The sequence below is a fragment of the Camarhynchus parvulus genome, chromosome 4 (assembly GCF_901933205.1).
Source record: "Camarhynchus parvulus chromosome 4, STF_HiC, whole genome shotgun sequence".
Classification (NCBI taxonomy): domain Eukaryota; kingdom Metazoa; phylum Chordata; class Aves; order Passeriformes; family Thraupidae; genus Camarhynchus; species Camarhynchus parvulus.
The window spans coordinates 25,572,573-25,597,241 of NC_044574.1; the positions used below are offsets into that span (position 1 = coordinate 25,572,573).

Consider the following 24,669-nt stretch of genomic DNA (forward strand, 5'->3'; position numbering starts at 1 on the left):
GATTTATACATCCTTATCTGCCCTTAGCTGGAATGTTTGCTGTGTATTTTAATTACATTTAGGATTTTTAGAAACGTTAATTACAACAACTCCTCTATGAAGATAATAATTTTATTATCCTCAATTTTACTTGGGAAGCTGAGGCAGAAGGATTAAATTACGTGCAAGTAAGGTGAAGTACAAGTGTTTGCCAAGTCTGGTTACAGCTGTCTAACACTGAGTAACCACACTGGAAAATGTCAACATCACTGACTTGTCAAAAAATTAGAAAAGTGGCTCAGAGCTTAGCTAGAGTTGGTACCAGTGGCATCACCAATTCCTTTATGCCAACTGTCCAGCTGTTGGGATACCCTTTCTGATGATCTGAAATCCTTCTAGGTGGTCCCTCAGCAGAAGAGCTGGCTCAGCTGAAGTAGGCTGCTTGGCAGAAATTTGCAGTGGCTGAAGTCTAAACCAATCCAGGCTGAGTAATGGAGATGATCAGAAAAGTCAGATGAAAAGGCTCATCATGAGGTTTTACCAGTTCGTCAAAATGCTAAGATTCCACAGAGGCATTTAAATTTTCAATGAGTTCCTTTAGTCTGCTGCCTGACAGCAGTTTTCAAAATTTTTTCGAGCTCCTTCATATGTCCCTTCTCAGGTGCTTGCATCCCTGACAGGGTACAGAGAGTTCCACTCTGTGATGTGACGTAGATAGACATGCAGGATTCTGCATACCTGAGAGCTCCCCCTTTCCTGGAGAATGCTGAGAAAGCATTACCTTTATTGAAATAAAATTTCCGAGTATTTCCCACATTCGAGAATGACCTGAGGATTATTCATTCCTCCTCTCACCAAAATAATCTAGAGTCCTTTCTTCACAGAGGGTAGGGACAAAACATGCATGGCTCACTCTGTATGTTTAAAAGAAGAGAAGAAAAGAGTGTGATCACTGCAAAATCTTCAGAAAGGTTCCAGATCTTTGCATGAAACTGGCTATATTATTGATTAATGTGTCAAGGCTGTTTTCACAAGAAAACAGGCCGGAAAGATTGGGTTGGGCCTTTTATTCTTTTTAATTTAAATTTTTATTCAATAAAGCTGTAAATACAGGTTTTGGGCAGCTAAAATGGAAGACAATCTCTCTGACGTAATCAAAAACCATCAAAAGTCTTCTTGGTGGGATAGAACTTTTAAAGTATACATACGCAGTTCCAATGTATACTAAAAAAAATATTCAGACAAACATTATTTTAAATGTAGAATTAATAGTGCCTGTGAGAACAATGCAAGGCTGTAACTGAAAGTCTGCTAAAGCATCCAAAAAAAACAAAAAAGAGAGAAGCAAAAATAAAATACTGCTCTTTAAATATGTCAACAACAACAAAAAAAGGAGGTCAAGTTGCAGTGCTATGGGAAACAACTGAGGATTTCTGATTTCTGAGTTTTTGTGGAAATGCTGTCAAAAGCTTGATGTTAATTTAATTATTTTTCTATAAAAAATTATTTATCTGGAATTGACATTGTTCTGACATTGTAATATGGTCTCCAGGGGCATGCTTGGCAATGTTGCCCAAAGGCCTTGAAAATGTCATTCATAATACAAGTCAGAAATTGCACAGGTGAAACAGCCAGGGTCTTAATCCATCAAACACTGTTCCAACTCAACATGCTGCCCTTATCTGACAAGCTCCTTAGTGTGTCTGTTGACAGCTCAAGACACTGACTGGCTGGCAGGGAATGGGGGTCAGAGGAGGTCATGCAACACGGAGCTGTAACAGCAGCAAAATCCGTGGGAACACAGATATTTCAAAATCATGTTCTGCCATTTCTTTATTTTTGGTTTAGGTGGTTTATGCAACAATTTTATTTATCCAACTTCACCATCTTCATTCATTACCCACTACTAAATTACAATAGTCTCACAGCCACATATGCCCTACATAAAACCACTTCCAGTTTATAAACTGAAGTCATCTGTGAGAAGAAAAAAATCCATTTCTCCCCTTGACATCGGCACTTCACTTCCACTGGCCTCACTTTATCCATGAACTATCAGCAAGAAAATTTCTTCATATAGGCCACAATCGTCTTTCAAATCTCCATCTTTAACAAAGCTCATGTAGAATAAGCTTACCAGTTTAACTTCTGGAGCTTCCAGTATAATACTACTATTATATTAACAGTTGCACTCTTGATTGACATTGGTGTAAATGAGACCAGAATCAAACACTGTACCTAATTTCTCATGGTGTTGACTGGAACAAGAATGTATTCTGGAGAAAATGTCTGGAGGAAGAGACAGGAATTGAAAGCCAGTAGGCTAAGAGACCCCAACTGACTTACCTGTGAAGAGCTGATATCTATTAACAGATATTATATCGTTTATTAAATTAATGACAGCTCCATATAAAGTCTATCAGGGGCCCTCCAAAGGCCTATTCAGAACTTAAAAATTCAGCAGCTCTGTAAAGCAGTACCATAAATACCATTATGTCATTTACACTAACAGAATACTTGGGCTGCATATAAGCCCACTCTTTTATTTCAGCAAAGCAGTATTCATTATTCTGAAATAATTAAAACTTGTTCAAAATGACAAGAATTCACTGTAAGACAATAATTCAGTTAAACATAAGTGTTTCTTTAGAGATCAGTAAGACTTTTTGACCACCAGAAAAACACACTAACCTGGAAAAAAGAATTTAGCTTAACTGTCAACACCCTTCTCTACTGTAGCAAAAAATATGACTTGTGAAAACATTCTCAGATGTTTTTAGCTAAACTAACAGCTTTTTTAGGTGTAGTTTACCCACAAAATGTGCACAGAATGATATGTAGGCACATCTGAAACAAAAATAATGTGATATATTATCATAATCAGTATTTACTCTTTGTGCTGTATGTAGAAGACGCTGGTGCGAACCGCCTTAGCACCATTACCAGATATCAAATGAAAAAACAAAAAAAATCTGTGCTGAGAGAACATTTACACATTACTAAGATAATTTTCACATGTATATGATAAATTTGAGGCTTAAATCTCAGTGAAAAAGAAGAGTGAAGATCACACACACAAACGTTATATTTACATTTTCTTCCCTCTCTCCCAAGTGACCTTTAATTTGCAAACCTTATTACTTCAGATCACAAATTTAAATTTCCAAAGGGTCCTGTGAATGAAGAACTTTGGATATAAGTGACATTTGAGGTGCAGTTTTAACTTTATTTTATGCTTTCTCCACAAACTTGAGAAAGTTGCTCAAGGATAGTGCTAAAGACCAATTTTGGTGCCCAATTATCTCTTAAAGTATATTGGACAAGCTGCACAAAGTTATTTAATCTCCAAGTTTCCATTTAAATCAATCAAAGTTAATCTGAATATCTCTGTGGTCCAGATCATAATGACTAAGTTTTGCACTTATATTTGTCTGAATCCCCTTTATTCCTAAATTGCTGTCTGACATTGTCAGTACCTAAAATTCCCTGGCTGCTTATATTTCCACCTTAAGGCAAAAATACCCCAATGCTGCCAAGCAGCCTAAAGAACTGGCTCTCAACCAAGTCCCAATGAGTTCCTCAAACTATAAATAATTACAAATTTACTGAGCCAGAAAGATTTTGAGAGAGAAAGCAAGAAAACAAGCAAGAGACTGATTCCACAGCCTAGCAGTACTCATGGGATAGAGCAGACTTAAATTGAAGCCTCTGCTCAAGATCTAATTATTTACACAAAGCAGAACAATCCTTCCAAAGACTGAGGAAGCATGCTGTGTCTTAGAAAATTCATCTTTGTGGTCAAGACAGAACCTGACACACAGTAACTGAGTTCATGTCTCTGCTTTAAATTAGAGCATGCACTTGACAAGATTTGCTCTCTATTTTAGAGGTTTCCATTAAACCCGACCATCAGCTTCCCTCATGGCTCTTTTCAGGAAAGGAGGAATGACATGAGAGGGAACACCCCTGTGAATAGATGAAAAGGAGACTGGTAAAGATTTCACACCCAAACTTGGTTGTTTCACATGTGTTGGTAAGGAAAGGCTTCAGCTGCTTGCTCCTCTTCAGCATTTTTAATTACTTAGCTTGACAGATTTCTACTCAGTTTATCAACTTTAAGAGCCACATTTGTAGACAGTTATGCCAACACCATCTCTGAGATGTGCCAACATGCCCAGCTTTGCTCATGTTCCACACAGGATGCCCAGCTGTTGGAAACAACGAATTCCACTATATGTGGGCTCCAGGAGATGTGGGAACTGACAAACCTAAGCCCTCAGTCTTGTGGGGCCAACTGGCCAAAGACCATGAATGCCTCTAAAGGGCAGCAGGAAAAAAGAGATCTCAGTCCATGTTCTGACACATAGGTAGCTATTTTATACAAATAAATAAGTAAAACATCTCCAGTGGAAGAAGCCACTGTCTCAGAATGATCAAAAGCCCTGTGCCTACATAAAAGGTTTGGAAAGTGGGAAATATGGATTCAGATCCCTTTTCCAAATCAGGTAGGGAGTAACTAAGACATTTAATCTAGAATGTACTTTATCCCTGATAAGGGAGAAGGCGCTGTACTGACTGGTGCAGCTCATATCACATTGGGCCAATCAACCATCCAGTGTCTAGCTTGAATCCTGCCACTACTTTAACATGAAAGAGATTTCAAACAACCCAAAAGTGCATAACTTAATTGGTTCTTTGCACTGGGAAAAGAAGATATTTACTCTCACTCATTACTGTTGAAGTTCATAGACTTTTGTCACCTCCGGCAACATTTTGACAATCTCAGAGGTATTGACTGCCAAGTGATTAAGAAAGCAATTAACTATCTAGACAGCTTTTTGGATTTTTTCCCTATCATTTAAACAGAGTATTCCTCCTATTTACAGGTTCATCGTAAAGGTATTAATACAATATGGATAATTTGGTTTTATAAACACTTGTAAAAGCTGAGTAATTGTGAACATTAGTGCTGACCATTAAAAAGGGAGAGACAAAATGTTGAAAAGAAGTAAATTAAATCATTGGCAAGAACAATCTAAACACATGGGCATAAACTTGTTCCCGTAAGACTACCATGAAATACACCAAATCTCCCTTCTTCCCTTTTCATTACATTGTCACACACCGTGAAGGAAAAAAAATAAAAATAACTTAAAAGCATGCAGCTCTAAAATAAACTACCAGTGTGAGAAATTTTTATTTAAAGTTGCACAAAATGTTCAACAGAAACATGAAATTGAAAATATAGTTGAGTTTGGCTGGAAGAAATGTGATCTTGCTGAAACAGATTACTTAAATGTTGAAGTAAGAGGAATTTAGCTAACACACAACACATTTGGCAGCAAACCAAAACCACATGTCACACAAATGAAAACTAAAACATCAGCACTAAATCTGGTCCCTTTAGACACTACAGCTTCCATCAGGATGAGGAGTGTTTATAATTACCAGGCTGAGTAATAAATATGACTGCTGCATTGTTTAGATCAACTGGATGAGCATGATGGAGCTAAAATGAACCAGACTGCCCCAACACTCTCTAAAGAATGAGACAGAGGAAGACAAAAAGAGCACTCAAACAAGTCTGGAAGTCTGGAAGGGAGCAGACTTTGATAAAGTAGAGCAGTAATTATTTGAACTGACCTGAATTGGTGTCATCACACAAGTAGGGAGGGCAAAGTTATTACTCGCATGAGACCGTATTTCTATCTACTCTGCTTGGAGATTTGTGCTGCTAGAGAGAAAATCATAACGTGTAGGTAAGGCAGAAAAATTCCCAAAATGATTCCAGATTGCAGAAACTTATACTCAGAGGTCTTTATCTCTCTTCTTTTTTTTAAATGTTTGAATTTTATGACCTCAGTACTTAGAGTCATGGAACACCTTGGCAAATTCTGCTGCATTACACTTCTAGGCTAATTTCAGGTTTAATCTCTGTGCTTTATTCCAAGTCATAGCATTTATAAATCATCCCATTTGGTACACTCACTCTGACAGCCCCTCCTGCATTTAAACCACATCTACCTCTAACAGCAGTATCATTTTTAAAAAGTAGCAGCTTCCAGTTTATCTTTGCAGTCACAATGCAGCCAAGTCTGGGTTTCTTAAGAAGTGCTTTTATTGTATAGTGGCTATTGACTCTTCAAAAACTTCATTTTTGTTGCTAGCTTATTTGCTTGCCCATCACTTACATAGGCCCAGCTGCTTTTCTAACCAAGATCACTTCCCCTAGATTTTATCCAAATTAGATTTCAGAAGCCACTTTGGTTCACATATATATATATTACATATGTAACCTGTCAACTTGCCAGGGAAAGTATAAGTTATGAAAGGATGCTGTCCTTCAGGACCTTCCCACATTCTAAACATTAAAAAAATCCCTAAATTCTTGTAATTTCCTGGAAGAACATCAGAAGTCTTCTGCATCAAGCACCTGTAAAATGGCCACAGAATTCAATGGAATGTCCAGGAAACTGTGATAATACATTATCACATAGATGTAGAGCACAGATATGCATAGATATACATATGCATATGATACACATACAGCATTTAATTCTTTGGCTACATTTCATACTTTGGCTACTACTTTTTAAGCTAAAACAGACACTGTCACAGTGCTTATTAGCCTTGTTAATTATTTAATGAGGAATTTGGGTAGCATGCCAGAGCCCACTGAAGGCAGTGAAAAAGTCTTTGTCTAGTGACTACCAGCTTCAGCAGAAGCCTTTGGATTATGTCTGTCTCTGTGGTCAGGCACAGCAAAAAAGTTGCTACCCTGGAGCTGACAGAAACTGTGATGAAGCTCTGGAAAGCTCTTGTTTGTTCTGTGGCAAGCACTCACATCACCAGAAACTGGCATCTTCCCAAGGCTTGCTGCTATCAGAATAAAGTATGAAACTCACATGTTCCAAAGTCCCAAAGGCTGATGATGTCCTCTAGACATCAACAGACATAAGAAAGCATTGAAAATGAAGATCCTTTCAGACAGATTAATTTTAATGTCTGTGCTTAGTGTCTGGGTATTATAGTCCTGGATTGTATAGTCATTAAAAATGGACCTGCAGCTCTTTTATCTTTTGCTAGCCTTGTACTTTGCATTCAAGCATGACAGGAACCAATGGTAGAAAGAGGTACTGCCTTTATTTAATAGAGCTCCATATTAGTACGCACTTTTAATGCATCTTTTTGCAGCAGGATCCTCAAATATATTTTTCATATGCAATGCTGTATAAAATTCTATAATAGTATTTCAGAAGACTCTGATACATTATCAAAAAAAAAAAAAATAGAGAGTGTTCTAATCCTTCTATCAACCAGGCAGCAGTTCCTATTTTAAGCAAGGTAAAATAACTATGAAGGACAGGAAATTAATGTTTATCCAGACTACTCTATATTCTCAAAAAAGCTAGCCAGAGGAATTGCTAAAATCAGCCAGAGGTTGTGTGCATGTTAACACCCTAAATACCTGGCATGCTTAAGCACACGTAGACGCACACTTCCCTCACATGTTCCTGAGCATCACAGCTGCTGAAAGGCAAAGGAAGGAGTAGAGTTATGGTTTCAAGACACAGCACAAATCAGACTGGCTGCCAAGACGTCTTTAATTTTTTATTAACATTTTTTGCCTGGCAGGACAACTCAGGGGATGGTCACGGGTAATAAGCTTCCTGCAAAACAGGAGTCCTGACAAACAACGAGTTCATGGCTTGAGCCAACAGAGAATCATTTTAATACTTCAACAAGCGTCTCCCAAATAAGCAAAAAATACTGGCATGGACAGCAATGAAGCAATTTTTAACTCTCATTTTAACATGTTACAGAGTCGTCAGTTATTCTTCGGTTATCCAGTTAGTACTAAAAAAGATCTTCGTGTGTACAAGAAGTGTACTGTGGCACTCAAAAGTCCCACAGCTGAGTCACTAGAATGTCTCCAAGCTACTTTACAGATAAGAGTGTTTCCCTGAATCTGCTCTAAAACATACTCCCAGGATACTTCCAGAGCTTGGATTAAGCAGCCTCAAATTTGTCTTTTATTTTTGCCTGTGACAAGAGAATTTGCCTATGGCTGTCCATGGAACTTTGAGAATCCACTAGGTTTCTATATGGGGGAAGACTATGTATTTGGGACTGGAATCTGCTTGTAATATTAAATTAACAGGTTGGACTTTTTACAGGCATAAATTAAAAAATAGGGTGTTTTTTTTTAATTTGAAACAATGCCTAATATGAGTTTAAGCAGAACCCAGTTCCTTAAAGTGCATATTGTTCTAAGCAGAAACATTTGTGAAAATGCAGGTAATATCTACTGCAGATATTATTTTAAAAGAGTCAATTACTTTAAAAATAGCATTATCATGCAGTAGCAAACCAGATTATCTATTCTTTTTTTTTTCTTCTAATGGTCATTAAAGAAAAAATTATGTCTAGTAAAAGCATGAAGAATTCTCTGACAACTTTTAGCACCCAGCAGGTAAAAAGGGATTATTAAAAATGTGACCATTTCCTTATCTCAAGTAACAGGAATTTATATTTCTCCTTTCTCATCTTTACTCATTTATTTATTTATTCATTTATTTTCCCAGGTGGAAGTCTCTTCCTGTTCCTTTCAGAAACTGCGTGAGACGATGCAGTATCAAATTCACATTTAAAGATCTGGTAAAAAGAATTTCACTGTTCAATGCTCAGTTAAAACTATTGACACAAACAAGTCCATGAAATGCTATGGAATGCCTTAGGATGGCAGAGTGGTTATATAAACAAAGCATTGCATCTATGACTAAAACCTTTGGTTTTCTCATTTATATACACCACTATACAACTCTCTTCAGCTGCTTCTCATTCAATGAGCCTTTAAATTATTATTTCAAATAGTGAGAATAAATAGGCATCTACAGTAGCCTTTAGACTGTCACTCAGAATGACACATATAGAACATTAAGCTGGAATATTAAGGGTAGGAATAGTCCCATGAACCCACCTCTAAATTCTTGAATATAAACACAGACTTTCTCACCTTTTCTGTTCCTTTTCTGCTTTTTGGTGTTGTGCTGAGAGGCTTACACACTTGCAAAAATGGAAATAATAATAATAATAATAATTCCTAATACTTCCCAATTTCCTGATAGAAGTCTGAGGAACCTATTGTCTTAGAACAACTAAGAATGGATACAAGAAAGAAAAAGGAGGGAATGTGTTGGAAGACAATTACCTCTTTTGCATGAGAGAATCAGCACCAAGCAATTGAGACAAACAAAGAAGAACTAGCAACATTCAGGGCAATCATTCAGTCAGAACATACACTGTCTTCATGTCATCTTGGTATTTAAGAGATGGACCGTATGCAATTTTTTAAATTAAAACAGAAGAAGGTGCTAAATGAAGATAGGTAACTCCAGGAAACTTCTTTCACATCAAAGATCATAAATGCAAGCAGTCTTGAAAATTTTACAGCATACACCACTTTTTTAACTGATTTCTATTGAACCATATGTGAAGGTCAGTGGTCCATAGCACTGAATTTTATCTTCAATCAACTCTATTAATCATAGCACTACCAGATTACAAAATGCTTAATTTACAGTCTGTAAAAAAACATAGATTAAGCAGATGGAACATGGGACACCCAGGTTTTCCCAAACAAATTGCAGATAAGGACATGTGATCTATACTGGTTCAACAAAAAAAAAAAATGCATGGGGAGGACCAATATGTATGTATATACATTAAAAATGAATGCAGTTTGGCCAGACTAGGTCAAATCTCTGCAGCTGCACAACTTCACTGAAGTGTTCAATGTTCTCTGATGCACAATAATCCCAGGTAAGAGGGGAATTGATTTACATTTTTTTCACAGTGTTAAATGCTCTAATTATTAAATAGCCCTCAACATATGGCAAGGAATTAAGGAATGTAAATCAGAAGCCATGTGCTAGACAGTAATCACATAAATGGCTCCCAAATAGCAATACCACTTCTGGAAGATTAGCAGAATCATACTTTTGTGATTTACACACAATTTCCACAAACTAGTGGTGAAATACTCTGCACAATAAAGCAAACTATTAATTGGGTGACAGTGGTAAACTGATTTCATTAGAGCATTAACATATAAATTGTGATTTCATTAGAGCATTAACATGTAAAAATCCAGATATAAAAATGTGTTTAAAGTTTAATATTGGCATATTAAAGTCCTTTGATTCTTATAATTAACATTTATTAGACTTTTGACAGTATTAATTCAAAATGTTCTGCTGATGCTTTAATTTAGCAGTTTGGTGAATAGTACAGCAACACATCCTCCATACCTGCTTCTTGAGATGGATGACTCATTGTTGAACAACTCTAATATCAGAAATTTAAATGCATTCATTTACCATAATGGTAAAATTTCTTATCTATTCTACTTTCAAGTTTCCAAAGGATATTTGAAAAAACGATCATACAGCTGTTTAAATCTGTCAGTTGTTAAAAAGTGGTCAGTGGTTAGTATGACAATTTTATCTTTCACTCATCATCTCTTTTGTTCTGCCCTCCTTCCCTTTCCCATATTTATTGCTCACAGCGGTTTTTCACCTTGGCTTGTATTACCCTAATGTTAGTGTTAAAAAACAGCTTTTTTTCTACTTCATATATGATATTTGGAGTATTTAGAAACTACTGTTAGATATTAATTGTAGCCACAAATACTGACAATTAAAACAGATCAAAATACTGGAAAAAAAAATAAAAGCATGTGCTGTTTTTATATATAGACAATTACAATGCCCTCCTCTATGATCCTTTCTGATGAAATACCTCTATCTCTCTCTCCACACTATTAATTCTAAAAATTGGATGCACTAGATTGTGCATTGAAAAGGTTATTCTTAAAGACAGTCACGAAATGGTAGCATTGCAAGAGAACAGAAACAGGAATATGCAGTCAGGAGAACTGCCAGAAGCAACAGATCTGTCTCAGACCAGTCAATAACACCAAAGAACTGTGCTGGCACAAAAGGAAAACCATTTTATCTGTGGGTAAAGGATTATCTTTGCTTTCTACCCACCTAGGAGTCTGCCTTCACATCATTTCAACCTCCTCCATCCAGTTCCACTGGATAAGAAATCTTTCAGGCAGCTGGATGTCAGCAGCTGTACATCTACATGGCAGGTCTCACCCGGACTTGGGTAACACCATACTAAGACAGAATTAGATAAATTCATCAAATTTTGGTCAAAAAAGACAGTTGGGCATTTTTTATAAGAATTGACAAAACAGACATGTATTTAGAAAATAAAAAGGCAATATAAAAACAGAAGAATGAAACAGGAGGAGCCTTGGAAGGTATCTTGGGGCACTTCAGAAGGGTAGTGACTAGAGGTTCCTGGGTGCTTCCTGAGGAGGTGTTGATCTCTAGGATACACAGTGTTGTGCAGCTTCTCATTTCCCTGTACACTGCTGAAGTAAACTGAAAAGGATTTGATGAAATACAGTGCCTGGCCTTTAAAACACTGTCTTTTCACATATTTAACCCTTTTCAGGACTTCAGCATAAGGTGTTAGTAGGAAAAATGTGGCTAAGACCATAAACGAGGATATTTCCTCTTCATTTTTGAAGATCCTGTCTGCCCAAAGTCTTATATTTTTCAGTGGGGTCTTTATGAATAATAAGCTCAAGAGTTATACAACACTGTGCATCCTGCTGCTCTGAAGCAGTTTAAATCTTTCATTTACACAGACTTTTCCCTTCCGCTATATCTTCAAGATATAATATACTAAATTTTTTTTCACCTTTTCCAAGTAAGATGGAAAGCTGCATCCATTATTTCAATGTCTTGCAGGCTGTCAGGCAAAGAATCTTAGAACAACTGTGTTTAAAAAGAACCTTTGGAAGGTCCAAAGCAGAGCAATCTCTGGATACACAGCAAGTTACCCAAGTCATATTCTGTCAAATTGTGAGGGTCTCCACAAAGAGGGAAACTCCATCACAATTCTGAGCAGCCATTATCTCTGTAACTGTTGAAAATCATCAGCACTGGCCTAATAGTTATGATTTATATTATAACTATAATAGTTATGAGTTTGCCTAGTAAAGCTAAGGAGGGGAAGAGAATAATTCTACTTTGTTTTTTTTGGTCCTTTTAGGATATGTCTCATAAAGAGACAGTATTGTTACACTGTTTTGCCACAATCAGGCCTTGAATGTAGTAGAAGCCTGTTGTGCTATGCAGAATTAATGTCTTGTGGCAGTTTTTTCTTTGTGGGTTATAAAATATGGAAAATATATTTAAATGTATATTTACCATTAGAGGGCTCAAGAACAAAGGTTACAAAAACCCCAGTCTTTTCTACACAAAGAAGTTGAGGGAGTTATACATGTCCATTTAATGGCAAGTTTTTAGCTTTCATTGAAAACAAAATGTCAGAACTTGCCAAATAATTGTCTTGAAAGTTATGCTTCACTATTTGCTTAAATATTGGTTGTTGTCACACAAGTAGAAATCAACATCACTAAATAGTGATGCCAGTCATATCACAGTGATATAATTGCCATTCTTCCTTAAATCAAACATCTTCCAAGGTCCATTTTTTCACCTTTGTGGAGGGCAGTGTATTCTAAATATTGTCTGCATCCTATACATCTAAACCCAAAATGTCAAAGACCATCAATGCTTTTATAATAAATAAAATAATAATTGATTTAATAGCTCTTCACCAAAATTTTCACAATATCTTTAGGTAATTATATAACTGAACAAGAGATCTCTACAGCTTCCTTCTTAAATTCTTAATTAGTACTCTTTTTTTGGTATATCTTACTTAAGAAAATATTTGAAATGTAATTTTCTGTGCGTCTCCCATAAAAAGAATATACAAAACTTAGTACTCCATGGATGCATCACAGCAGTAAACATGAAAGGTTTTCCCTGGTATTCTTCATAAGTGTAACCCAGAATAGTATTAATTTTGTATTACACAATCTCTTAACTTCTAGAGATTGAATAATAATTTTTTTCATTATAAGCAACATATACATTGACTACTACATTTTGAATTAACTTTTTGCTAGGTTAAAATCCACTAGTAAAAACCCATGAAATCCATTAAAATACCCAAAGTTATCCTGGATGAATTTCTAATGTGCTTAAATATTTTTGAAAATGTTTTAGAATTAGATTATATAAATAATAATTATATTTCCAATTCAGGTAGCTTTATGCAAATTGTATCATTACACAAGAGTAATAAAAACTTTGGAACTATGATATTGCATTCCTTTGGTACTTAGCTATTTAAACTAGTCAGCCTGAATGAGAAGTAGTTGTATATTTGAGATAGAAAAAAAATCATTGCAAGATTTAACAAGATAAAAGGCCTTAGTGGAAAGCAGTCAATAATAGAATACCTTGGATACCAGCAAGACCACTGCTTCTCAACCATTTCCTAAATAACCCGAATAACTGCATCACAGACAAAAGGTGATGGTTTTGATTTCTTTGTCTATCAAATCTGGCTGAAAAAATGTAAGCATCCCATTAGTCTGATTTACAATGAGCACCAATGAGCTACAGAGAAATCTGCAGTATCTGCTTTCACAGCTTCCTTGCAGATAAGACAAAAGTAAGCAAAGCTCTAATTCAGCCTTGGTGTTGTCAGCAGTAATTCTAGCATTAGAAGCAAATGCTGATGCTTTGCCAGGAGAGAAAAAAAAAAGTACTAAATATACATGTTCAGTGAACTGGGAGAACCTCCCAGACTAGCTCCTCTATAGGCACATATAACTACTGTACAGTACCTAAATTTCTGTTAACTCATCTGAGGCAGAGCATTTGACTCTTTGGGATGGTGCTGTTCAGGCCCAGGAGTTGGGTTCAATGATCCTTGTGGGTCCCTTTCAACTCAGCTTATTTTGTGATTCTGTGACTTTTTTGCTTTGCATTGTGCAACACTTTCCCCAGCTGCAGTACCCTGCACAGCTGTAGCATTCATTTTATTTTTATGTCTTCACGGTTGATATATTCACAGACTTCAATAAATAATTAACCAAATAACCTCTGTCTAGCTACTCAGCCCTATCCTATACTAGACAATTTTTCTGGTTTGTTCTTAAGCATCAAAGAGGATTCAGTAGGTTTTTTTATCCTTCCACTTTCCTAATGAATCATTCCCTGGAATGCTTATAACTACTGAGTTAGTTCTGTTCTTGCATCTTAGCACTGTCTGCATGCCCTGGAAAATTATTAATGAGATTTTCATATCCTGTTCTCTATTGCTTCTCCATTTTTTACAAGGAATGCTTTTTGCCAATATACATTATCCACAGCTCGAACATAAGTTTCTCACTGACTCCTCTGAAAGCACCATTATGGCCAGATCCCATGTGGCCCTTCCAGGTATGCCCAACAGAGGAGCATACATACAGTAGTTTACCCCTTTGTGTCCCAGCATAGCTACAAAGACAGTGGGCTTTTAGAAGATGCAAGTGCTGCTCTGAATTGCTCTGCACTAGCACTGGCAGAGAGATATTACCATTTCCAAAATATTAACCTGGATCAAAGAAAGGCTAAGGAAGCAACCAGAACTGAGATGGGGAACTGCACTTTTTCCCTTTAAAAACAGTAGTGGAAGATTTCTAGTAGTGCTCTGCAGAAAAAAAAAAAAGAGACAAAGAACCTTCCTTTATGATACTCTGAATTTGCATTAAGCATGTTTGGGGCTGACAAACACCACTAGGTTTGGCTAGGGGACTAGCCAAACTAGGGTCCCCCAGCTAGGAACTGCTATAGCTACAAACTCTTCTAAAGCTCATTAAAAACTCTGAATCACAGTGATATATAAATACAGTCGCCTAAATTCAACATATTCCAGATTATCAGCATATGACCATGGCCAGGTTTCCTGGCAACTGAAAGCCTCCAACTATATGATACACACACACACACACACACACACACACACACACACACACACACATATATATATATATGCATACAGCTCTCCTGATCCAGGCAGGAGACAAAGGTAATCTGTGAAAAAATGGGCTTCCTTTGCTTCCTTTGTGCTCATATTGGTGAGCACATCATACAGTTTTTAATCACCAAGTCTGATATTCTACACCATTATACTGATTCTATGCAATGAAATATCCAGTTCTCCAAAAATGAAAGATCACACTTTCAAGTCCTCATTGCTGACCATCTTTCTTGCTACTACTGCTGATAGCAATAGTCAGCAAGAATTCCCCTTCATTCTTTTCAGTTTTCCTATTCAACTGATTTACAAAATGTTGGAGAAAAAAGAGGATTTGGTCTGTCTGCATGAGAAATGCAATGCAGATCTTGCTTAAAGCAATCAGGACATTTGAAAGCAGAGATGGTTCCTTCAAAATAGAATCACAGTGCATTTAATTTTCACCTACCTACTGTCTTATCTTCCTCTTTTTTTAACAACCAGCATTCAACCCTTTGGTTACAATACGAATACCATTCCTGAAGCTGATGAGACCGACCACAGTTTGCAGAAGGATCCTGACATTTCCACAGATCTTTTCAACATCAATATGGCAATGAAACTTTAGGCTATGAAGTCCAGTCTTCTGTCCTTGTAACTTCCTTTTCTTTTGTTTTGTTGTTTGTTTTTTTTTTTTTCTCCAGCATTTAAGTTTTCTATTCAGTTCTGTTTTATAAGTTTCTGAGAGTAGAAAAGACAGAAGTTCTTTAGCTGTTGGAAAGGCTAATTTCAGATATGAGAAAGTAAAGAAGGCCGAATAACTTATGGAAATAGTCACAATACTGAGGTATCCAGCATGATCATGTCTGTTCATGGGGCAGAGGAGAGCAGACAGATATTTCAAACACTTACAGATATTTTGGTTCCTTGCTTAGTTCTAGTGCGCATTAAAGTGTGGATTTCCTTTTCTACATGCTAATAAAAAGCAAAGGATTTATGAAAAAAATGTTACCCTAAGTGTATTGCAAACATTACAGCAAATAAAAAGAAGAAAATACCTTCATGGCTTGTAGAAAGTCATAAACAATTAAGGTCTGTATGACTTGCCATTTGCACAGTGATATTTCATACAAATTAATACTAATGATACAGGAAAATTTGGTTTGAAGTCAAACTTGTAATTTATTTTGATGACTAAACAGAAATGGCATGGAATGTTTGGGTAAAATGGTTCACTTCAGAGCTGAAAGTACAGTCAAGAGTGTTCCAGCTGCAATCCTGTGCTTAGCATAAAATGAGTACAGAGAAAAGATTATCTCCCCTTGAATAAACCCATGCTCATCCATATCAATACAGCAGGCTGGTCTATATATCTAAGTCATATGAGGTGTCTCTGGCTTCAGGGGATGGTGCGGTGTCATCTTCTCCCTGCCCACACCCATTTTGCAGGTCATTTCATCACTGTAGTGTCCATACATCACTGAAGGATCCCAGCTGCTAGGATAGCCAATAGCGAACAGCCAAAACCTGTTTATCTGACTGAGGTGTACCACGAGTAACAGTTAAACCTTCCTCAACATTCTATAGAAAATAGTACTCTGTTTTGAATTGCATCAGTAAAGCATCAAGTTACATACTGCCAGTAGTTAGACTGTGTCCCAGTAAAATGAATTACAAATCTATCCCTTAATTCAAGAACAACCTCCAAATCAGACATTTATTTAGATTAATTTAATATACAGACTTTCAAGAAGCCTGTACATTTCCCTTTTGTTGGTCAATAACTAAATAAAATGGTAATATCAACCCAAAACATTTCATTACTAAAGGAGCAGTTTTTACAATGAGCTAAATTCTTGCTGTAAGACATCCCTGAAAATGTCTTTCACAGCAAGTGAAAGTGGGCTGATGAACAGCTCTTGCTTTCAGACGACTTCAGAAGGATCTCAGACCCTGGACTATTTCTGTTGTAGCATGTTAGGCCAGATTGTGATCCCAGTCATAGCAGTGATATGTGCACGACAATGCAAACTGCTGTGCCAAAGTAAACATTCTGCTGCATTCAAATGAGCTATTTCAGATTCATATAAAGGGAAGTGAAACACAACTGAGACTAGGTATCTTAAATTAATGATGTGTGGCATGGTCAGAATGCAGTAATCTCTTGCAAAAACACTTTTAGAAATTCCCAGGCTTACTAGGTACATATTGTTAAAAAAAAGAAGGTTAATTATTTCCACATCTCTTCTCAGACTACAGGTCAGTATAGAAAAAGGAATAAACTACTAGAAAATTCCTGAAATATGAAACTAGATAATTACTAAGCACTATGTACAAAAGCCTTGTTTGATATGTTTTTTTATCATGAATTATCACAATTGCCATTTACAAGTGTTCTTTTAAACTGTAAGAATCCATCCATCCACAACTGAAGTATTCTTGAAGATTAAGATTAATGTGTCATGAATCACCACGGTTTAATATGCATGACACAATTTCATTTCACACATATTCTGCATGGGTTGATTGCCATGTATACCAATATCAAACAAATGTTAATTCTTTAATTTTTTGTTCTCAGAGTATGTTTTAATTATCTATGAGGCATCATAAAGTAAAAGAAGGAGGTTATTTTGAAGCAAATTTAGTGAAAAATAGAAAAATCCATTAGATCTGTATTTCCTGTTCTCAACAATATTATTTCAATATTTAAAAAAATGCTTGATATGCAAAGGAACTGCAGACTGCTCTCATTAAATGGCTCATTCCTTGTAAGCAAGAAAACTTTGACTATTTTTCTAATAAAATGCATTATTTTAAAAGCCCTGTCAATTCAACATGAGTTTGGTGATATGAAATGTTTCTGCAAGTCATTGTATGTTTATACTATGCCTAAATTCCTAAATGTGAGTATTTTGCAAAGAAATCAAAACTCCATGTAAAAAATTACTATATAAATTCTGGCATCAACAGTGCTATAGGTCCCTGTATCATCAAAATTCAGAAATCTTTGAAGATAAAATATTTCACAAGCCTTCACTGTACAGAGGCCAGAAAGGGAAATGAAAAGACATCCTAGTTTAAAAGCAATGTATAATGAGAGATCTGTTTCAGTAAGCGTCAGCTCCCACTTTCTGCTGTGTCAGACTCAAGCCACAATTCCCCAGGACCAGAACAGCAACACAGCCACAGGTCAGGATGGAATAGTGTTGGATAAAAACTCTGAGCTTTAACTAATGCCTAATTTGATCTGTTGAGCTGTTATTGTAATTTCCATGGAAGTTGAAATGTGTCTCTAGCTTTGGGCCTGATCTTCCTGAAATCAACAGGAACAGGAATGGCTCCCAAGGATTTTGTACTGGAATTAGTTTTACCAAGCTGAAACAGTCTCCAGATTGAAAATTACAATTACCAGAACTGTTACAAATAATAATAATAATGGCAGTAGAAGTGTATCTTTGAATCATGCACGTCAATGTTAGATAGTATAAATACAGATAAACAATAGTAGTAGACAAAATATCGTCAAAACTAATATATTCAGCCCCTCCCTATGTCATAGATATCTTTCTGTACACAGTAATATTTTCAACACCACAAAAATTATTTAAAATTTTTGCCAATATAACATATACTGACAAAAGATGGCATACAGCTTTAAAATCAAAATGTGAACTGACATTTTGAAAAATAACTGACAGTCATGGCACAAGAGTGCAGTGACCTCTGTCCTTCAATATTCTCTTTTTCTCAATTTTTTTTTCCCAAATGCTCAAATAAGTGCAAGGTGCCCAGAAATTAAATGTATATTACCAGTGACATCCTAATTCCAAAGAAGTCAAAATCACAACATTTTCACTGAACTTACTGGGCCAAGGAACGAATCTCAAATGTGGAATTTATACGCATCACACAAAACACTTGTGCAGATTTCCAAAAACATACACCTATCAGATTGCAGGGAATTAAGCCTGGATTCCTTGTTCAACCAAAATTCCCTGACTGGAATAACAGCTTTAGATGTTATTTTTGTTCACATTCTGTTTTACTATGTTAAAACACAAGATTTTTTTCTTTTTACTTAAGATAAATGTGTGAAAATGCCTTCTTTCCATTCATAGATGTTATCTTCCTCAAACTTCAAATGATTCATCTGGGTGAATGTAGTTATAAATAATTTATCAAGATGCACACCAGTTGTTAGGGGAAAAAAACCCCGAAGGAAGAATATCACTGCATAAAATCTGAACATTAAAATTGATTTTTTAAAATCAATCTTTAATTGGTTGTATTACCTCCTAATCCAGGTCTGAGGCGATTATCATAACCATCCAGAAGTCTGTCTAGAATTCTTGTAAAGATGGTGATGTTATTCTTAGCTTCATCTTCCAGGGAGTCAGCCAGCACCGATCTAAATGGATATTTTATATTTTAGAAGGCGCTAAGTATGTTTTAATATACACTCAACATGCATTTTTTTCGGACTGGCCTTTACTTGCTGCATTCCAACAGGAAAGGTGTATTTAACAGTATGCAAATACAGAATTTCTATATAACAAGTTCAGACATATAAGGGTAAACAGCATACTACTTAAAATATCCAGGAATTCATTTTCCAGTAGTCTATAGTTGTAGGCATCATTGCATTACTGTGAGTGCTGCTTCTAGCTCCCCAAACACCATTAGTGGGGGCTGTGCTGGTGCAAAACCCTAGGAGAGCCTCCCAGGCTTTGGTGGCATGTCACTCCTGGGCTAATAACCCGGGTTCCCATGCACAAACCCATCTCCTTCCAGCTCTATCTTATCTGTCCTCACTTAGTCATACTCTATCTCTGGATAAATGCTGTGGATTTGCCTCCACCCAATGGTCATGTAATGTACATGACCAGAAGAACTAACATGAGGGAAAACTCCAGCGATCATGCTCAGGGAGTCCTCTGACGCCAGCAGTTGGTGGGAGGGAACACCAGTGCTGACTAGCAAGCTGCAGGGTAGCTGTGGACAGCCTTCATCTTTCTAAAATGCTATTTTGTCATAAAAAGCACTGCCTGATACTCCATCAGATGCAGACAAACCTTGTAAAAGTTGGATGGAAAAAGGAATCATAAATGAAGCATCAAGAAGAATCTGTAGAACACTGATGGTTTCAAAGTTCCCCAATAAAGAAAGAGGCATTACAGCCTTTATGGATCAAATCTCTGTGGGACATGCTATAGGGGCTGGAATATGAACCTGCTGCCCAGCCAGCCGTGATGCCCCACAGTCCTCTGGAACCTGGGCACCCAGACCAACAGGGTTTGTGCCAGGGAAGCCCTGACACGCAGAAAGCCTTACACATGTAAATGTTACCGTGCCAACAATTTTAAGCACCATGCATATGAAATACAGGAGCTCATCAGTCTTAACTACTTAAAACCAGCATATTGGTATCAAGGAAGTAAAGCATCATATGCTACACACATTACCATTTACACCTTTTTCAGCTACCTAAATTTTCAGCCCTAAATGTTTGAGTATTAATCATCTCGAAATGAAGGCATTCTGAATGCCATAATAGCAAGCATGTTTTCTTCCTCCTCCTCAAAACCAAAAGTAGGTTTGGGTGATATTTTCTCTAAAGCAAGCTATAAAGGGATTAAAGACAAGGCTGTATGTGGGTCCCCTGCTCAACAGCATAAAGAAGTATTTAAATGTAAATCATTGCAGTCTGTGCTTTCCATCATATAAACCATAGAATCGACCCAAATCAGATAACTTGTAAAGAACCCATGAAAATCTCATGTGTGATTTCACTCATGTGTCAGTTTTTTCTTAGTTGCAATTACTGGATGGCTCCTTTTCGGTTTGTAAAATGTATCATTGTACTCATGGACTACCAGAGTACGTCTCTGCCATTTTTAAGCTTCTTTTTGAGATACAACAGTTTTGAACTCAAGATTCTAATAAAAATATTAGATCAATATAATTACATCAAATTAGGGTCGAATCCTGCAAACTTTACTCAGGCATAAAGTCTTTAATAACGCTTATAGTCTCTTTGACGTCAGTAAGATTACTCACTTGAGTAGGGTTTGCAGGATCTGGCCCACTGTGACTCAACTAATGCTGCACCATAGTTAGGTATAAAGTGAAATAGAAAACATGGTTTCAGACAATATTTTGTTCGCTCAGAAACAAACAAAAATATTGGAGACATGTTAAATTATAGGAAACTTGCATTATGTAGCATACAATCTTTACCATATTAGGACAAGACCTACTGCAGCCACAACCAAAGCAAGTAAATGAAAGTTACAAACTACAATTAATTATGTGTTTAGGGACTGTGAGCAACACAAAAGTATAAATCAATAAAAATTACTTGCTCTTATGCTGTCACTTTAGAAATTGAGAACTTTACACAACATAAGAAAAGTTTATTAATAAATGATGCTATTGTTTTATTATATGTGATTGTGAAGTTGTATGCTATCTCCACCTAGAGGTTTAAGGCTTAAGCATCATTTTGAATTCTATTATGTTTGACCAAAAAAAAATCAAGGGAAAAAAAAGGCATGGCCATATTAATAAATATATAAGCATTATTTTAAGGACAGTGATTTGCAGTGTGACTTCATAAAAATCTTTTTCTCCATTTTGTATGGTACAGAATCACAGTCATGCAGTAACTCAAGTCCTTAAGATCCAAAAAAACATTTAAAGAAATTGTTATTTTAATGGTGGAATAAAGCATCAATTCACAAACCATTTAAGGACAAGAGATCAGGCTTTTATGGTCCCTAAACTACATTCTACTGCGTTTGCTCTCGAAACTATGTAATACTGCATTCAAACAGCTAAGAAAGATTTTTTTATTACGTTACTACATACTGTACTTTTATAACCCTTCGCACAAGCTTATCCTAGCAGATTGTAACATACATGTTCACAATGAACAACAAAACTAAATATCCTCTCACCTTGTTGGTAGCCACACCAATAAAACGAGAAGAACCAACTGCATCTCGGAGAGTGCTAGCTTCTTCTTCATCGCTGCTCTTCGCAAAACCTAACGGTGCAAGAAAAACACAAACCCACTCTCAGCCACAGTCAGTCTCCGCCAAGCAGTCCTTTCAACTTAAACCCGAGGAAAATATGTCACTTCACTGGAGAAAGGAAACCACTGGATTTCCGCAGCACTTTTCGGTACTAGCAACTTATTGTATCTCCATCTTTCCCAACGATCCTGCTCTGTGCAAGGAGGCAATGTATGATAAGAAGTGGCATGTGAGCCGGCGCATCAGATGCTTTCCTGTTCCGTGATGTGAAAGCCCCGAGACGAAAAGGAACAAAAAAATAAAAACCGTATGTATGGGAGGATGGGGGTTTAACCACCCCTCGCCTCACTACGGCACACCGCAGCCGGGGGGGCCGGGGGGCGGGCGGCAGGCAGAGTCATGCCATTCGCCGGGGCTCGGTGCGGGGACCGACCGCGGGCGAGCCGCCCCCCGCCGCCGCCGAGCGCCCAGCACGTTTGACAGCTGCTCGGCGGAGCACCGGCGGCCGCCGCCGGGGAGCGCAGGGGGCGCGGGGCGGCGGCGGGGGGCAGCCCCGCAGGGAGACAAGTTGCGGAGCGCAGCAGAGCCCCCGACACGGGCGGGCGCTGCCGCCGCAGCTGGGGACCCCGGGGACCCTACCTGGGAGCAGCGGGCGGGCGGGCGGCCAAGGCGGGGAGGGAGGGAGAGGGAGGGAGGGAAGCAGGAGGGAGGGGAGGCGGGTGCCGCCGGCGAGCGGGGCAGGCGGCGGCGGGGAGAGCGGGGCGGCGGCGGCGGCGGGCGCGGCCGGGACCGAGCGCGGCCGGGACCGAGCGGGGACCGAGCGGCGGGCGCGTGCGCGCGTGCCCGCTCCTGCCGGGGCGCGGGGCTGCCCGGGGGCCGTCACGGGGCCGCGCCCGCCGCCCCGCGGCCCGGCCCCCGCGGGACACGGGGGGCGCGGGGTCCCCGCCGAGCGGCACCGGCACCGACCCGGGGCGGCTTCCGTGGCCTCGGAGCCCGGGGCGGGCGGGTGCGGCAGCGTCGCCGGTGCCCGAACGAGGAACGGGGCGAAAAGCGGTCCCCGGACCGGTACAACACATTTTCCGTAGCCCTCCCTCCTCAGCCTCTCAGTCGCCTCCGGTCAAGTGCGCGTTCGGCGGGGCACAGCCCCGGCAGCCGCGCCGCGCTGCCCCGGACTGCGGCGGGAGCGGGGAGCCGCCAGCCCCGGCTCCCAGCCCGCGCCCGGCTGCCTCATTAACATTCCCTTCCCCGCTTGCCCACTGGCACAGTCTAATTGGAATGCAGAGAGAAGAAAAGTCTATCATTTAATGTGAGCTCAGGATGAAAGCAGAGAAGGAAACAAGCCTCGCTTGTATTTTTTTCCTTTTTCCCCCCTCAAATTGCATTACTTTCTGTTGTATTGTCTTTTAAAGCACGCTGTCCTCCTTTCGTATATGCAGTCCTTCTCTGGTAGTAACTGGATCGCTGCTGGGATTCATTCCCATTGATTTCAGGTTTTCCAGTACAAGTAGAACAGGACAGGCTTAATAATTAAAGATAAGGGTTTATATTTAGTGTACCTTCATTTTGCATTGTTAACTCGGAAATAATTAAATAATACTGGCAATAATATTTCAGCCCTTTTTTTTTTGCATTTTATACCGATCCTCATCTATCTCCTTTCCTTTCAATCTCTTAACTGCCCAAAGCACCGTCTCAATTATCCTCTCTTAATGTCACTGGCCTGCTTATTCAGTTTTTAACTGAAATTATTCTGATGAAGTTTGGTCCTGAATCAATACCAACATTGAACATGTGAAATAGGATACACAGACATAGAAGGGATTGAGGGGAGGGGGGGGGGGGCAAGGAGGGAGGGGAGGGAAATAGGAGAGAAGGAGAAGTAGGAAAAAAATAAGGAAAAAAAATTCTTAGGTTACCAATTGAATTGGAGTGTTCCTGCTTCCTAATTGTTGCAGTTTGCAATTGGAGGTGGCCTTGTTTCCTTCTCGTTTCATGGTTTAATGACTCCACAGTAGAGGATGAGAAACAGAAGAAGAAAGAAAAAAACTTGGGCAATCAAGACAATTTGTTCCTTCCAACTTAGAGATATTTTGTAACTTGGAGTAAGACTGAGAAGAGAGAGGGAATAAGCTGAATGTCTTTGTTTTAGAATACCCAATAAAATGACAGCCCAAACTATGGAAAATGACAAATACAAGGACACAGGAGCAAAAACTGAAATCTGAAAAACACTCTTTCAGCAGCTATCTAACCCTGGCTGTGTCTAAGACACAAGGCCCTCATCTCTCCCTGTACAGATGTGAAAATGTGCTTTGTCCACTGTCAGTTAGGTATCTATGGTCGATCTAAAGTCTTCTTTGGATCTGTCTGTAAATCCCACATATTAGAAATTAACAACGGATACTAGATGCAGAATAAACCCTCACAGTAAAGAAAACTAGTTTTAACTACTTGTCCTAAGAAAAAGTGACTTCACAGATACCAAAATGGAGTGAGAAAAAGAATCACTGAAAGTGAAGTCTTCATGATTTATTCTTGTATGAAACACGTTATGTAATCCAAGCAGAATGATTTTTTTTCCACACGTATTCATGGCATTCCTTTTCAAAACACACTTCCTGTAATAATAATACTGAAGCTACAATCTAATTTTCATATGTAAGTTGCATCAAAAAACAAAAGAAAACCACATTCATTAAGGAGAGCAGTCACAGTGGCT

At 38.2% G+C, this 24,669-nt stretch overlaps 1 protein-coding gene across 2 annotated transcripts in view; it reads right to left on the reverse strand.

Moving 5' to 3' along the window:
* GABRA2 (gamma-aminobutyric acid type A receptor alpha2 subunit) overlaps positions 1-23,115 on the reverse strand; it is a 59,908-nt gene extending 36,793 nt beyond the window's left edge. The window contains exons 1-3 of one of the 2 annotated variants that reach the window (XM_030947315.1): positions 22,917-23,115; positions 21,873-21,961; positions 19,209-19,324 (exon numbers count right to left, since the gene is read on the reverse strand). In XM_030947315.1, the coding sequence (XP_030803175.1) occupies positions 19,209-19,324; positions 21,873-21,943 (187 nt within the window). In that variant the 5' untranslated portion in view covers positions 21,944-21,961; positions 22,917-23,115. Of the gene's footprint in view, positions 1-19,208; positions 19,325-21,872; positions 21,962-22,589; positions 22,624-22,916 lie in introns of those variants that run through there. The other variant, XM_030947314.1, reaches the window with a different exon arrangement.
* Positions 23,116-24,669: the final 1,554 nt, after the last annotated feature.